Source organism: Rhinichthys klamathensis, unplaced genomic scaffold (assembly GCF_029890125.1).
Source record: "Rhinichthys klamathensis goyatoka isolate OS25496 unplaced genomic scaffold, OSU_Roscu_1.1 h1tg000585l_1, whole genome shotgun sequence".
NCBI lineage: Eukaryota > Metazoa > Chordata > Actinopteri > Cypriniformes > Leuciscidae > Rhinichthys > Rhinichthys klamathensis.
The window spans coordinates 12,213-27,500 of NW_026607045.1; the positions used below are offsets into that span (position 1 = coordinate 12,213).

The window sequence follows — 15,288 nt, forward strand, 5'->3', positions numbered from 1 at the left end:
GCAGTGAAGTCATCATTCTTCCAGCATCCGACCGCGATCTTAGGAGTTTTTGATGAGGGACTGTGCAATATCAATATGTAGTCCCACAATCCTTTTTTTTTTTTTTTTTTTTTTTTCAATAATCCAAACGCTAAGCAGAGTGAACGTACCCCCCCTGACTTATTTACACAGACCTAAAAAGTGTACAGTGAATTTACAATTTCTTTTTTTTACTACAGGGGGAGCAAAACAGCTGTGCCCACCACATCAGCAATGCGCATGAAACGAGAACATTCACTGGGAACACAAAAAGAAAAAAGTCAGAATCGATCAAAAGTAAATGCAGTCCTCAGTGCAGACTAAATTTACAACACAAGGGGTTTCTCTTTTACTCTCTTGGATCGTGGTGGGGGATTTTCTTTTCTTTCTTTCTTTTTTAGGAAACTGTTCGCTTAGAGTAGGAAATATTCTGGAAACATTCTGCGATGCATGACGCACACGAGCAGCCTGAAGGAGACGTCGTCGTCCAATCAGATGCCTGGAATTAGATGATTGAAGTGTGTAGTACTGCACATTCAGTGTGACAAGGCCTCTTTCCTGGTTCATACCTGACATGATACACAAAAACAAAGAATGTGATTTCAAGGATGAGAAGAAAAGACTATGAATGTAGCTTGACATTAAAATATTGAGTTGGCATGCTCAATATTGCACTTCTTTCAAAGCCAAAGACAAGGTTTTTGCCAGCTGGCTGGTACCTTTATTATTAGCTACTGTAATATACTATTATTTACATCATTTAAGAATAGTGGTTTAAAACCTCGCTGATGAAAATGATACACGTGATTCAAATGAAAGACATCCATAACTGTCTAGGAAAGAAAACATCTGTAATGACTACACATATTTTAACATCTATTGCCTCAGTGGAAAACCTATCAGTATTTCCCTCCTCCCGAAGCCTCCATGCGGTGACATAAATGAAAGATTCCTCACATTAAGCCAGCAAAATGAGAATATGAGTTTCAAAACGCTTACAATGTTTCTCACCTGTTTGTGAGAAGTGGAAACCGACTCAAGTTGTATATGATATTGTGAGTGACAATAACCTGCAATATTTTTTGCTAATAATATATATACACACACTGTATATGTACATTTATGTGTTGCCAATATTACTGGCTAGTTTTTTTTCTAATTATTTTTTAAAATATGAATAATTCCTATACATTTAATTGAAAATGTATTACATTTCAAAGATAGATTTTTTTATATGTATTAAATTCTATACATTATATTCATTTTAAATATCATGCAAAAACAAAAAAAGTGTTGTGGCCAGTAAAAAATAATCATTTTATTGCATTATAGATCAGGGGTTATGAAACTGCAGACCAGGGGCCATAAAGGGATACTAGGAGATCTAGAGAAAATGTGGAATAAAATATGTCTTTAGGGCTGTCAAAGTGACCATTTTAATATATTAATGTGTATAAATACCAATAAATCAATATTTATATTTAAATATATTTAATATGTTTAACACAATCACATATCAAAATATGCTGCTTTGGAACACTACTTTACAAATAAATCTGAATTAAATCGACAATCTTCCGGTTTATGTAAAATTCATACATCTAAAATTACCTGTGATTTGGGAAAAAGTAAGTAAAAAAAGTAAATATTTCTAGATAATGCTTTATAAATACCTTTTGTACAGTGAGAATATAAAAGCTATTTTTAATGTAAGAAAATTGTCATTAAATTATACAATTCTCACACAGTATTAACAGGTCTATACATGAAAAAAAAGCAGGGGATCATCATATTTGGGAGTCCTTTGCATTAAAAACCCCTGAATTTGATAATACAATTCAAACTAAACAGCATCTGCAAACAAATGATCGTAGATCTTTTCTCAGAACTAACTTCACTTTTCTTTAGATTTTTAATGGATCAATTCACTTTCCCATTACCATTATGCATGAACTATAAAGGACCTTTTACTTCCAGATAGTGTTAATTTTACTTCCAGATATTATTATTTTTTTCATTATAAACAGCATATATTGTAGTTTATCATTTAGCACACTTATTTTTGTTAAATATTTAGTTTAAAAATTGTGTTTGCGCTCTTTCTTTAAACTGATTAGCACATGGTTTGATCCCCTCCTTTGTTTTAATTTTATGTAACATTCATACTTAAAAAAAAAAACTGCTTTAGTCGGCATTTTGGACAGCATATTTAAAACACTTTTTGTTAAATGTTTAGTTTGTGTTTGTGCCGAGTTTCTATTCAAATAAATGCCACTAAGTTAGATTTAGATACAAATCTTATTGACTGATTAGATAGAACAGTCATACATTTTTAACCGTGACCGTTCAAACACTTTTTGAAGTTGTTGTATGTCCAGCTACAAGGGAAAATAACCTAGTTTAGTTGGTGTGTTAAAGCCATCTTGATTTAACTGTCTGGGAGGTCAGTGATGGTAAAAATAAAATGAATGCTGGCGCATTCCAGTCTGACTTCTGTTTTCTGAGCTATTTGAAGTATCACGTATTATGGACTTCCTAAACCCACTACCTCTATCTCTAATACTTTTCTCTTCCCTGTAGCCATGGGGCTCAATCCTGAGGAACTGGAACTTCCTGGCAGTCACGCACCCAGGCTACATGGCCTTCCTGACGTATGATGAAGTGAAGGCCCGTCTGCAGAAGTACATCAACAAACCTGGCAGGTACAGACTAGTCTGCGTGTGTGTGTGTGTAACTGGATGGCTGTAATAGACATACCATCTGCTGCGTGGTGCGCTGGGCCAGCCAGCTGTTTTTCTCCAGTCTGGCAGACGACCCTGCTTGCATGGGAAAGTGGGCGAGGCGGAGATGTTAGCTTATTACAGGAGTCTCTTTGTCTGTGCTTATGCTCTCTTGGATCTGGGATCAATATAATCTGGAAATACACTCATGACCTTTGCATTGGTAACCCAGATTGTACCATACCAAGTGTGGCGGACTGTGCCACAGGGAGATGGCGGTAGTTAAATCCAGTCTGTTTGGATTAGCTGATTAGAGAAACAGCATTGCATCAGTGCTGAAACAACTCTGAGGTCCAGAGCCAGACGGCAGGCACGATTACACACTGGTTAGAGTCATTTAACGCAACAGCAAGATAATAGCGAGGCCATAAAATAAGAAACTTTATGGGAAAGGACTCCCCCTGTTTGAATTTCACCAGGAAGATGGGCCTTTTTAAATGGCTGATGTGGGTTGGAGAGATGTGGCTAAACAAACAGACGGAAGTCGAGGACGGTGGGTGGTCGAGCTGAACTGTATGCAAATACCAATCTACTGAAGAGGAGCAGCAGCTGTGTGTGTGCGGTTAGAGAAGGTCTTGGCGGCACCCAAGGGGACTATATGTGTTTCACGCTGAGTTTCTACCCGTAACTGTCACCTGGCAAAATCAAGCTTTTGACACGCTGGATGTCATATTTTTATCAGGGCAGTGTGACACGAAAGGCATGGTTCATTAGTTCAACACACACTCTCTGCCTCAGTAGTCACAGCAGCTCAGAGCTTTTTATGATCTATGTGTGATGACTCTGAGGGTATTGGGGACTTTGCTTGATTCCTCTGACAATTATTTCCCAGTTCTTCCTCTGGTCATTCTCATTGAGTCTGTGATCTCGGCCTACCAGGACCTGTGTCTGGCCAGTGCCACAGTGCAGAATAACCAGTCGAAGGGAGTTAAATAACCTCAAGAAACAAACACTAATGGCTGGAAGTCCATTTTTGAAGAAAACCCTTGTCACATGAAAGTAAATGATAACTGAGCCAAAATGACAAATAAAAGACCCTTTTTTTTTTAAAGTGGTCTTCTGAACTTAACTTTGTGTGATTAATGTATGATTCATGAACAAATCATTCTTTTGAAATGGTTCTTTGTTTGATCCAGTTTACAGAACCAGTCTGAATTATTTGTTTATGAACAAAATGTTTTCACTCAGTTCTTTTTAATATTTTTTATTAAAATAATTGCTTGATCCAGTTTGTTATATGGACCACTTACATGATACTTAAACGGTCATTTTTATGAATTTTTCCAACCTCAAAGCTTAAAGGGATAGTTCACCCAAAAATTTAAATTCTGTCATTAATTACTCACACTCATGTCGTTCCAAGCCCGTAAGACCTTCTTTCATCTTTGGAACACAAGTGAAGATATTTTTGATGAAATCTGAGAGCTTTCTGTCCCTCCATTGACAGCAACGTCATTGCAACTTTCAAGGCCTAGAAAGGTAGTAAAAACATCGTTAAAATAGTCCATGTAACTACAGTGGTTCAACCTTAATATTGTGAAGCGACAAGAATACTTTTTGTGCGCAAAAAACCCCCCTAAAATAACGACATTATTCAACAAACTCTTCTCTTCCACGTCATTCTCCTACTCAGTTAACGTAGTGTAAACAGTGCAGCGCTTCTGGATTCTACGTCAGAATCATCGGCTCACTATTGGCCGACGCTGGTCATGTGTGTGATGACCCAGGAGCTAGCCAATAATGAGACGACGTTCTGACGTCAAATTTATATTTTTGGGTGAACTAACCCTTTTTTTTCCCTTCGGTTTTCAGAATAAAAATGTACATAAAATCAGTCAAATTCAATTTAAAAAAAAAGAAAGAAAACACTTTGGGGCTGTTTACACCTGGCCACTTCATGCGTTTTCTGTGATCAGATAGCTATCCGATCGTAAAAAGACCAGGTGTAAATGCCCTCCGAAACGCATTCGAGACGGATTTGAATCCGATCGCTTAAACCACTTCAGGAGGAGGTCTGGGCCGCATTCCAGGTGAAACTGGACAAGTGTAAATGCATCTGGTTTTTGAAACCACATGTGTAAATTTTACTTCTCCCAAAAATGCTAAAAAATAAACATGTGAGAGCGTGTTATATAGTCTATCAAAGTGGGCAGGTGTAAACAGCCCCTTTGATGCCATTTTTTTTTCAGTTTCAGTGTTGGAGTTTTGCTTATTCTCTACATAAAAAGTATTAAAAGGCAAATAATAAATGATGCTGATAGTAAATTATGAATATGGAAAGGCATTTTCAGTAAAAAAAATGACTGTAGCAAGTCTCATATTAAACAAGAGAGACAGAGAGTTGAGTTGGTAGTATAAAGAATGTTAACAAGAGTGTAGAGACCTATACAATGTTTCCCCCGTGCGTGAAAAGAGCCGTGTCCAGTGTGAAAGTAGTACAGTGGAGCATTTACGGATTAATCAGATTTAACACAGAGAGCTCCATTCATCCCTAGCAGCTGCATTAGAAATAACTCTAATGTAATTCAGAAATCTTGCAACGATCTCTTACATCAGGCCATGACCTTTTCGTGTGACGAGTCAGTGTGTGTGTGTGGTCTTATGTCTCAAAATAGTGGCTCAAACATGGCAAAACATCAGTGTTGCATTTACCATATGAAATGTTCTTATTTTGGCCTTTCTAACCTTTGTCTGGTCCATTTTATTCGCATAGATGTTAATTTTGTGACATCACATTCAAGAATTAACATATACCGTTGCAAATCGAATTCTGTGCACCTTTATTTAAAGACACTTTGTATAAACTTTCCACCTCCTGCTGAGAAATGTCAACCTGTTCTCCATCCATTCCTCCGTCAGCCAAAGTGTTTTTCTTTTTTCCAGCCTCAGTGCCAGCCTGTGACACCCTGACGCTGTGGGATATTGAATGGAAAGGTTCAGTCTGGTACCAGCTAGTCTCTTAATCCTGGCTGAATTTGTTGTTCAGCAGTTGCATAACCAAAAGACGTATTTGAATAACTCCAAAAATGGAGAAAAAATTTCCTCTCACATTTCTCAGTAAAGGGGCATGCAAAAGTAAACCTTATCCATATGGTTCAGCTTTTCTCTACTGTGTTGTCAAAGCCTTCGATTATTTCATAATTGCTGTTATGATATCAAAACTGTTATGAACTGGTCTTGTTGTCCGTTTCTACCCAAAATAAATCATTTCTTTAACGTAAACAACCCAAGCAGAGGAAAGGCTCATGACCATGCCAACAACCTCCAGCGGCTAAAAGAACGTCACCAGGAATCCAACCAACAAACATGAACTATGCTAGCCATTATGTGTTTATGACCCATTGTCCATCATGACAGAAGCATGCCACAAACATTTGTGCTTTGCAGTTTTTAATGCTCTCTCTCACACTGTCCCCAGCTACATCTTCAGACTGAGTTGTACGCGGTTAGGCCAGTGGGCCATTGGCTACGTCACCAGCGACGGCAACATACTGCAGACCATCCCACATAACAAGCCACTGTTTCAGGCGCTCATCGATGGATGCAGAGAAGGCTTGTGAGTATCTCAGACAGCTTAAACTACTAAGTAAACGTCAAAGCTTTGGCCTAGTGCTTGGTGCATGTTGCATGTTGAGCCATGGTGCTCATGTGTCCCCCCCCCCCCCCCCTCCCCCCTCTCTATCCTTAAACTATTCATCTAAACCATTCAGCTGTACTAAATGCCCACTATCTTAACCCAATCACTTGCTTTACTCTTGTTCTCTTTCAGTTGATTTTGAGTTCACATCTCACTTTTTTTAGAGACTGATATTTCTTTGAAATAATATCTAGACAGTGGGACTGAAGACGGGTGGGTTATAATGTCAGTATATGAATTAGTCTGAGCTCATGAATATTAATTTGCTCTTGCTGAATTTTCTGATCTTCCACACTGATTTGGCATTGACATACAATATCATTCTAGTTTTATGTTTGATCAGATATTTTTCTTACCTTTTAATATATCCAACTTTATCTGCATACAAACAGTGTACTAGTGTAAAGCAACATATTCTGTCACAAAAGGTAAATATATTATCACCCAGCTCTTTATATAAAGTTGGATAAATAAGTATGTCCAAAGACATCCACATACATAAAGTATACTCAAATAGGGCGATAAATACTACAGTATGTGGCATATTTAAACTGCTTGATTGTTTTTATCATCACAAAATGTAAACTATATTAAGATATATAGTGTATGTTTCCATTCTTTATAACTTGTCACTCTTTTACAGTAATTTCAACTAAATTCCCTTTTTTCAGTAATTAAACTTAAATTGGTCAAAAAGTGCAATAAATCAATAAACCATCAGTTTTTAAGGTTTACTTTACTTTTTACACTGAATTGTCTTAAAAAAAAAAAAAATGTGTATACTGTGTGTGTGTGTGTATATATATATATATATATATATATATATATATATACACTCACCGGCCACTTTATTAGGTACCCCATGCTAGTAACGGGTTGGACCCCCTTTTGCCTTCAGAACTGCCTCAATTCTTCGTGGCATAGATTCAACAAGGTGCTGGAAGCATTCCTCAGGGAGTTTGGTCCATATTGACATGATGGCATCACACAGTTGCCGCAGATTTGTCGGCTGCACATCCATGATGCGAATCTCCCGTTCCACCACATCCCAAAGATGCTCTATTGGGTTGAGATCTGGTGACTGTGGAGGCCATTTTAGTACAGTGAACTCATTGTCATGTTCAAGAAACCAATTTGAAATGATTAGAGCTTTGTGACATGGTGGAAGTAGCCATCAGAGGATGGGTACATGGTGGCCATAAAGGGATGGACATGGTCAGAAACAATGCTCAGGTAGGCCGTGGCATTTAAACGATGCCCAATTGGCACTAAGGGGCCTAAAGTGTAAATTGTAGCCTCTTTTTCCTATTTGTAGTGGAGATGAGTGGTACCCGGTGGAGTCTTCTGCTGTTGTAGCCCATCCGCCTCAAGGTTGTGCGTGTTGTGGCTTCACAAATGCTTTGCTGCATACCTCGGTTGTAACGAGTGGTTATTTCAGTCACTGTTGCCCTTCTATCAGCTCGAACCAGTCTGGCCATTCTCCTCTGACCTCTGGCATCAACAAGGCATTTCCGCCCACAGAACTGCCGCTCACTGGATGTTTTTTTCTTTTTCGGACCTCTGTAAACCCTAGAGATGGTTGTGCGTGAAAATCCCAGTAGATTAGCAGTTTCTGAAATACTCAGACCAGCCCTTCTGGCACCAACAATCATGCCACGTTCAAAGTCACTCAAATCACCTTTCTTCCCCATACTGATGCTCGGTTTGAACTGCAGGAGATTGTCTTGACCATGTCTACATGCCTAAATGCACTGAGTTGCCGCCATGTGATTGGCTGCTTAGAAATTAAGTGTTAACGAGCAGTTGGACAGGTGTACCTAATAAAGTGGCCGGTGAGTGTATATATATAGTACATACATATGTATGTATGTATAAAAATAATATCTTAAATCAAATATTAAATTAAGTTAAAGTTAAAATAGCCAGTGGAGCACTGATTGGCTTTTTCATATTTCAGCTATGTAAATACATGTAATTATTGCCTGCATCTGAGCCAGCAGTGGTACATATTTTAATATTAACTGACTTAAGTTTGATTGAGTGGGGTTCTGGCGCCCCTGTGTTCATATTTGCTCGTTTTGTCCCATTTTATTGGAATCAACTCCCGTAGTTCTTCTGTGAAACATCCCATCAGCTCAATATGTTCTGGAAAACTGGCAATATGTCTTGTAAACACACACACACACACACACACACACACTCCCCTCTTTCTCTTCGTTGGCAGGTGTCTTACTGGCATGTCTGTTTGAGGTGTCTTTTACAGGTTTTAGCTGCATGTATCTGTCACTGTTGCTGTGTCAACTGTCTCTTAACCACATCACACTGGCTTGTGGCTCTGTCTGCCCGGCCTAGTGCCACATGCCAATCTCACACCATCTGAGCTGTACCATGCTTCCCCATTAAGTTCAGATAATGTATCTGATATGCTTGCATAATGCTACTTTCTGGTAAAAGAACTTCACACAAAAGGAACACATTGATTATGTTAATAGACATTTTTCTATCACCAGGCATACACAAGAAACTGATTTCTAAAGAATTTGAACTCCCATCATTAAATTATTTTTCTTTTTTATTATTTGATTATCCTTTTAGTCTTTAATAACTGCTATCAGTTTCATGTAAGATATTTTACCATGTTAAAATCCATTCTGCTGAATTCTTTCCTCACAATCAGCTCGGATAATGCATAAAAAAAGTCTGCAGATTTTGTCTGGACATGTCTCTCTCTCTCTCTCTCTCTCTCTCTCTCTCTCTCTCTCTCTCTCTCTCTCTCTCTCTCTCTCTCTCTCTCTCTCTCTCTCTCTCTCTCTCTCTCTCTCTCTCTCTCTCTCTCTCTCTCTCTCATCTGATTGCCCCAGCCGAGAGGTTTGATCCCTGCTGTAAGTGCAGCGATTCAGACATTGGCTGTGATTGGATGGACTGTGGAGGTGGCCCAGTTTCACAGCACTGCTAATGGAGATGCCACAGAGCCAGTTGCACATGAGGACAAGTCTCTTAACCTCATACTCTTTTTGCTGTCTTTCTCTCCATCTGTAGTTATTTGTTTCCAGATGGGCGCAGTTATAACCCAGATCTCACCGGCTTGTGTGAACCCACCCCACACGACCACATTAAGGTCACACAGGTTAGTAACGGATGCACATACGAGTTGACTTTATATCAGATTTTGTTTTTCATCTTCGTCATCTTTTTTCTCCTCCCTTTTTTCGGTCTTTTCAGGAACAGTATGAGTTGTACTGTGAAATGGGCTCTACGTTTCAGCTGTGTAAGATCTGCGCCGAAAACGATAAAGATGTAAAGATTGAGCCATGTGGCCACCTCATGTGCACTTCCTGTTTGACATCATGGCAGGTACATATTGCAGGTGTTTTATACTCATTTATAATACACTAGTTTATTATATGTATTTAACAATGGCTGGAGATATACATGGACATGTGCAGTACCGGTAAGAAGTTTTGAATAAATGCTGTTCTTTTTAACTTTTTATTCATCTATGTTACAAAAAATATTACGCAGCACAACTGTTTCCAACATTGATAATAACTGAGTATCAAACCAGCATATTAGAATAATTTCTGAAGGGTAATGTGACACTGAATACTGGAGTAATGGCTGATGAAAATTCAGCCTTGCATCACATAAATAAATTATATTTTAAAGTACAGTATATTACAATAGTAAGTGACTATTTTGACGTGCTAAGGCTAATTTCATAACTAGCATTTTTTTATATATTGTAAAAAAACAACACCATGTAATATTTTCACACGTGCACAATTTGTCAAAATTAAAGCTTGATGCACAAACAAATTCTACTAAAATTGATATTTGTCTCGATTTTACCTTTATCTTGAGGTTTCTTCATACGTTGCTTCTCATATTTCATCTAAAGCTCTTCACGGACAGTTGTCTCCTTAGTAACTCAGTATGCTAACTTTATTGGGGCAAAGTTGTTTGGTGTGTTGGGAGTGACGGCACAGCTGTGTGACATTCATAATTAAACAAAAATATATAAATTATTTTTACACAATTCAAACAATTTTATTTGTAATCATTTTTATTTACTTTTATATTTTGTTTATGTACACGCATAAATAAAAAAAGGTCTGGGGCAAAAGTTTCCAAGACAGTTTCCACAAACCTTATGTAACAAAGAAGAGGAATTGAATTATATTATATTATATTATATTATATTATATTATATTATATTATATTATATTATATTATATTATATTATATTATATTATAATATATTATATTATATTATAAAACCCCTGAAGTGTAAGAAACACCCATACACACTCTTATCTGAATATATATATAAATATATACCACCACACTGCTGCAGCTTTTCACACAGCTGTGCTCATGCATGAAATAAACACGTCTTATTTGCATGCGGTATGAAGAAACTCTTTGCATCACATGTAAACGCTTCAGTGACGCCCAGCGCTAAGCTAATGGATCTAGTTAAGAGTGCTTTAATGGCATGCTATGACCTGAATACTGAGCATCATCAGGACTCACTGGAGAATGAACAGCAGGTAATCTGTCTCTCCGTCGCCCTTGCATTTGTCCTGATCTCAAATGCAAGCGGCATGACAGCGGACAGGTGAAGGAAAGGCAGATAGGGTAGGAAATGTGTCCTCTCTGGTTGCGATAATCTTCTGGGTGTGTGTTGCTGTGTGTATTAATGTGTGTCAGTGTATGATTGTGATTGAGGATGTTTACATGGGTGATGTTACACATTTGGGATGAAGTGTTTATGTGTTTACAGTTTAAGGACTGGCCGTATTCTCAGAAATGTTCCAATCTAGGGTGTTGTCCAAGCACCAGAGCTTCTCTTTCGATAAACAGATACTTCTGGGCGGCGGTAGGGCCAGCTAAACTCGGACGCCTCAGCCAGATGCATGCTACGTGTGTATCTTTGTTTGTTTTTTTCCTTTTATAATGGAAACTTGATTCACTCAAGCTGATCTGAGCATAAATCCTGATTCGAGTCTCTGTGCTTGGTTTGAGTCTGACCAGCAACATGCCCATTCCCTGTATCTCTCCCCAATAATATCATACAATTCTTCACTACATCACTAGAAAATTTAAGGGAAAAGTAGTACTATTGTAGTGTTTTGTGTTTTTTGTTCTGTTGGGCACTTTTGTTTTCCCTCTGCTACACATCAGATCTGCTACCATCTGGGTTTTTGATGGGTTTGGCTCAGATTTGGGATCATTGACCGTGAACCAGTCTTTACTGCATGAACATTGAAGTGAAGCGCTCAAGTTAATTAAATTCAGAAGAGCACTTCATCGAAACTATACAGTGGCCCCCAAAAATTATCTGTGAGCTTAAAAAGGTATGAATGTCACTGCCTTAAACAATAAAATTTCAAATCAAAGTGCCATTTATTTGAACAGAAAGATTGCACAAGCTCACATTTTTCAAGCAAAACATTTCAGAAAAAGGAAAAAAATATTTTGATTTTATTTTATAAAACAGTAGACATACTGCTCAAAATTAAGATTAAAAGTATGCAGACACTTTCTGCTCGTGAAATGTTAGTGGAGCACGCTCGTAGTTGATGTGTTACTTTAATTTTAGATGCAAGTGTTTACTTTTGTTTGTGAGTGTGAGAATGTGTGAAGAAGGATGTCATATTTCCTTCAGGTCAGAATTGTTGTCACTGAACACACATTGTCACAACACATTTAAAATGACATCCAAAAGGCCTCAGCTGTGATCCATCACAAGTCCATTCTTAGACAACAAGAGAGCTTTTTGAATCTCCTCTGCTGTTGTTCACCCTCTCGTTTTTAAAAAAACGGCAAGGATGGCTTCCCTTTAACCTGTCACCTGCCTATAAAAGGGACCTAACTGTTAAATAAACCACTGAACCGGTTGAGAAGTGTCGTCTCGTCTCCTAGCTGGCAGGGAGATTAATATTCATTGCTGTTTTTTTTTTTTCCTGGTAAGTTTACGAACACACATCAGTGAAGTCTTGAAGGTGACTGACTATCCCTTAGAAATCTCACTCTTTTTTTAATAATCCGAGTCAGTTGGGGTGTGTTTCTCTCTCTCCGGTTAAGGGCTCTAATTAGGATTAGGTTTCAAACGATGCTTTGATGTTTTTCCGCGCGACCCCTCAACCAGATGGCAGCCATGATCATCTTTTGTTCTTGTAAATATAGACACACTTTGATTCTCAGAGTTTAATGGAGGAAATGAAAGATGATTGTTGTTCATTTTGCCATGTGTAAGCCGTCTCCAGCCCGTACGGAGGCGTGCGACGTGGCGGAGTGGCCTGCGTGTGTGTCTGTCTTGCTTTGCTGTATCCTAAATCGAAAAAGAGAAATTCGGTACCAGGCCTGAGGGGGGTAGCATGTGCGTTCCAGCTGTTTGTAATCAAACATGACTCTTCAGATCCTGCCAGTAAAGAGTTTCCTCATGGCCAAGGCATATTTCCACAACAGTGTGTCAGTGTTTACAGCGCTATACAAATAATCAGACCTGAACCGTTGAGGTTGATATCAGCGAAGGTACTACACCATGTGCGTGTGCTCATGTCTGTTTCGATTAAGAGGCGGTTTTCTGGAGCCTTTCTGTGTGTGTGTGTTTGAGAGTGCACGTGTTGGAGCCTTTGTGTGTGTGTATGTTTGAGAGTGCACGTTACAAGTGTGTGCGCTAGTGTTTTAAAGTTCACTCAGTGTGTCCTCGACTCTTTTCTGCAGGATTCCGACGGTCAGGGTTGCCCGTTCTGTCGCTGCGAGATCAAAGGGACTGAGCCCATCATTGTGGATCCGTTTGACCCACGCAATGAAGGAGCCAAGTGCTTCTTCCTGGACCACTTCAACTCCCCTATGCTGGACATGGATGACGATGATGACAGAGAGGAATCATTGGTCATAGACCACATCAGGAAGGTACAACATCTATAAGATTCCCAACATGATATTGACATTGATCTTAATTACTTAGACTACTGTTCAAAAGTTTGGGGTTGATAAGATTTTTTTATTTAAAAAAACAACAACATATTTTTTTATAAGTAGTCTCTTAAAGGTGCTAAATGTAACTTTTCTGAAATGAATCCTTTTTTTCATTGCCTGTGTGTGAAGGGGTTGTAATCACACATTACAATGATCCACTTGTCGGGTTTTGCTATTACCTCTGAAGGCCAGTATTCCTATTTCTATGTGAAGTCTCCGGGTCGGATTTTCTGCGAAATCCATCGGATGTGACGTGCATGCGCGCTCCCGAGCCCTTTCTCCTTTTTATATACAGTCTATGCGACGGCACTGCAGCTGACGACATGGAGTCTGATAACACCAAAAAACGACCTTCCTCCAGCACAACACAGACTCCAACACAAACTCCACATTAATATAAAAAACAAAACAAAACAAAAATGTATCTGCTGAAGCTCGTCAGGCCAAACGTGAATCGGATCGACTTGGGACGAAAACACGGATCAACATCGGCAGAGCGTTTGAATTATGGAGAGACCTCTGCTATTTTTATTGTGATAAATTACAAGTTTTCAGATATGCTGAAATAAATAATGGTAAACTGTAATGAAATGGCAAGGTAAACTACAACATACATGAGACATGAAATGAATACAAAAGACTGTTCCACGATAACAAAAAGTAGGTGCTTTAGGATGTAACTTTTATTTTATGTACTAGATCTACTGTCTAACATCACTCATCCCACTACTATCATATTGTTTATAATTTTCAGACACGTTCAGTACAGTAATGTTACTTCCTACGATCTTACTGTTACACTGAAATTGTTCAGTCTAGTTCACTAACCGTTTTCGTTATCATATTATAGATTCACCTATGTTGACATTGCTGATTGTGAAAGATACACGAATAGTTAGTGAAATGCCTTATTATGCTAACAGCACATGTCGGCTAAATGCAGTCAATGTAACGTTATCATGGTACGAGCATGGAGCATTAGTTCAACGTCAAGCTGATAAAAGTAGCCTATTATTATAACGTTGCAGTGGGAGTTTACATGAGTTCCCAGCATGTTGTGTGATGCTTTCTCCGGTGTGTTGAAAGTCTCAGTCAGTGTGGCCGCCCGGCCGGTACCATGAGTGCTCGCTCTTGTGTTCGAGCACGCGCAAGAGCACGAGCGCTCTTGTAAAAATTGGTTGCAATCTGAAACACCACCGATAGAGGCCGCTAAAAAATACATATAGCACCTTTAAGCTGTATTTTTGTGCAAACCGTGATAGATTTTTTTCAGGATTTTTTTGATGTATATAAAGTATAGAAAACAGCATATGTTTTTATAACATTACTTACTGTCAATATGACTAAGTATTAGAAATATGAATTATTTACGCTTAATATTTTTCATGATCTTATTGTGAACAATTCACCAGGGCATGTTATTAAATAGATAAAAAAAAAAATCTTGACCACGTAATATTTTATCTAAATGTATCAACTTGTTCACCTCTGACACAACTTTCATGTCACCAAGCCCTTTTATTTTTCAATCCTTCCCATCCATTCTGCTGTGTAATGCCTACTTTTTATGACCCAGTCAATTCCTGATGGATAAAATCAAATCAAATGCAGACATACTTTTTTTTTTCACACTCTGGAATACATGTCTAATGCATTTCATGTTGACTTAAAGCCAGATCACTGTCTGTTATCACAGGTCTACAAGTATTTAGCAGTTTGTTTCTGCCTAAACCTGCTCAGTAGATACGACTTCATTCATCTCTGTTGTCATTCCACGACCAATCTTCTTTTTTCCCCTAGTGGTTTTAATCTCATTCTTTACTGGACTTCAAAGAGACCTATATCTTGCTTTTATATAGGTGCAAT

At 38.3% G+C, this 15,288-nt stretch overlaps 1 protein-coding gene across 2 annotated transcripts in view; it reads left to right on the forward strand.

Annotated features, from left to right (window-relative positions):
- The first annotated feature begins 2,577 nt into the window (after positions 1 to 2,577).
- cblb (Cbl proto-oncogene B, E3 ubiquitin protein ligase) overlaps positions 2,578 to 15,288 on the forward strand; it is a 26,080-nt gene continuing 13,369 nt past the window's right edge. For both annotated transcript variants that reach the window (XM_056240199.1, XM_056240200.1), the window contains exons 1-5: positions 2,578 to 2,720; positions 6,217 to 6,354; positions 9,475 to 9,562; positions 9,658 to 9,789; positions 13,165 to 13,356. In XM_056240199.1, coding sequence (XP_056096174.1) covers positions 2,656 to 2,720; positions 6,217 to 6,354; positions 9,475 to 9,562; positions 9,658 to 9,789; positions 13,165 to 13,356 — 615 coding nt within the window. In that variant the 5' untranslated portion in view covers positions 2,578 to 2,655. The remainder of the gene's footprint in view (positions 2,721 to 6,216; positions 6,355 to 9,474; positions 9,563 to 9,657; positions 9,790 to 13,164; positions 13,357 to 15,288) is intronic.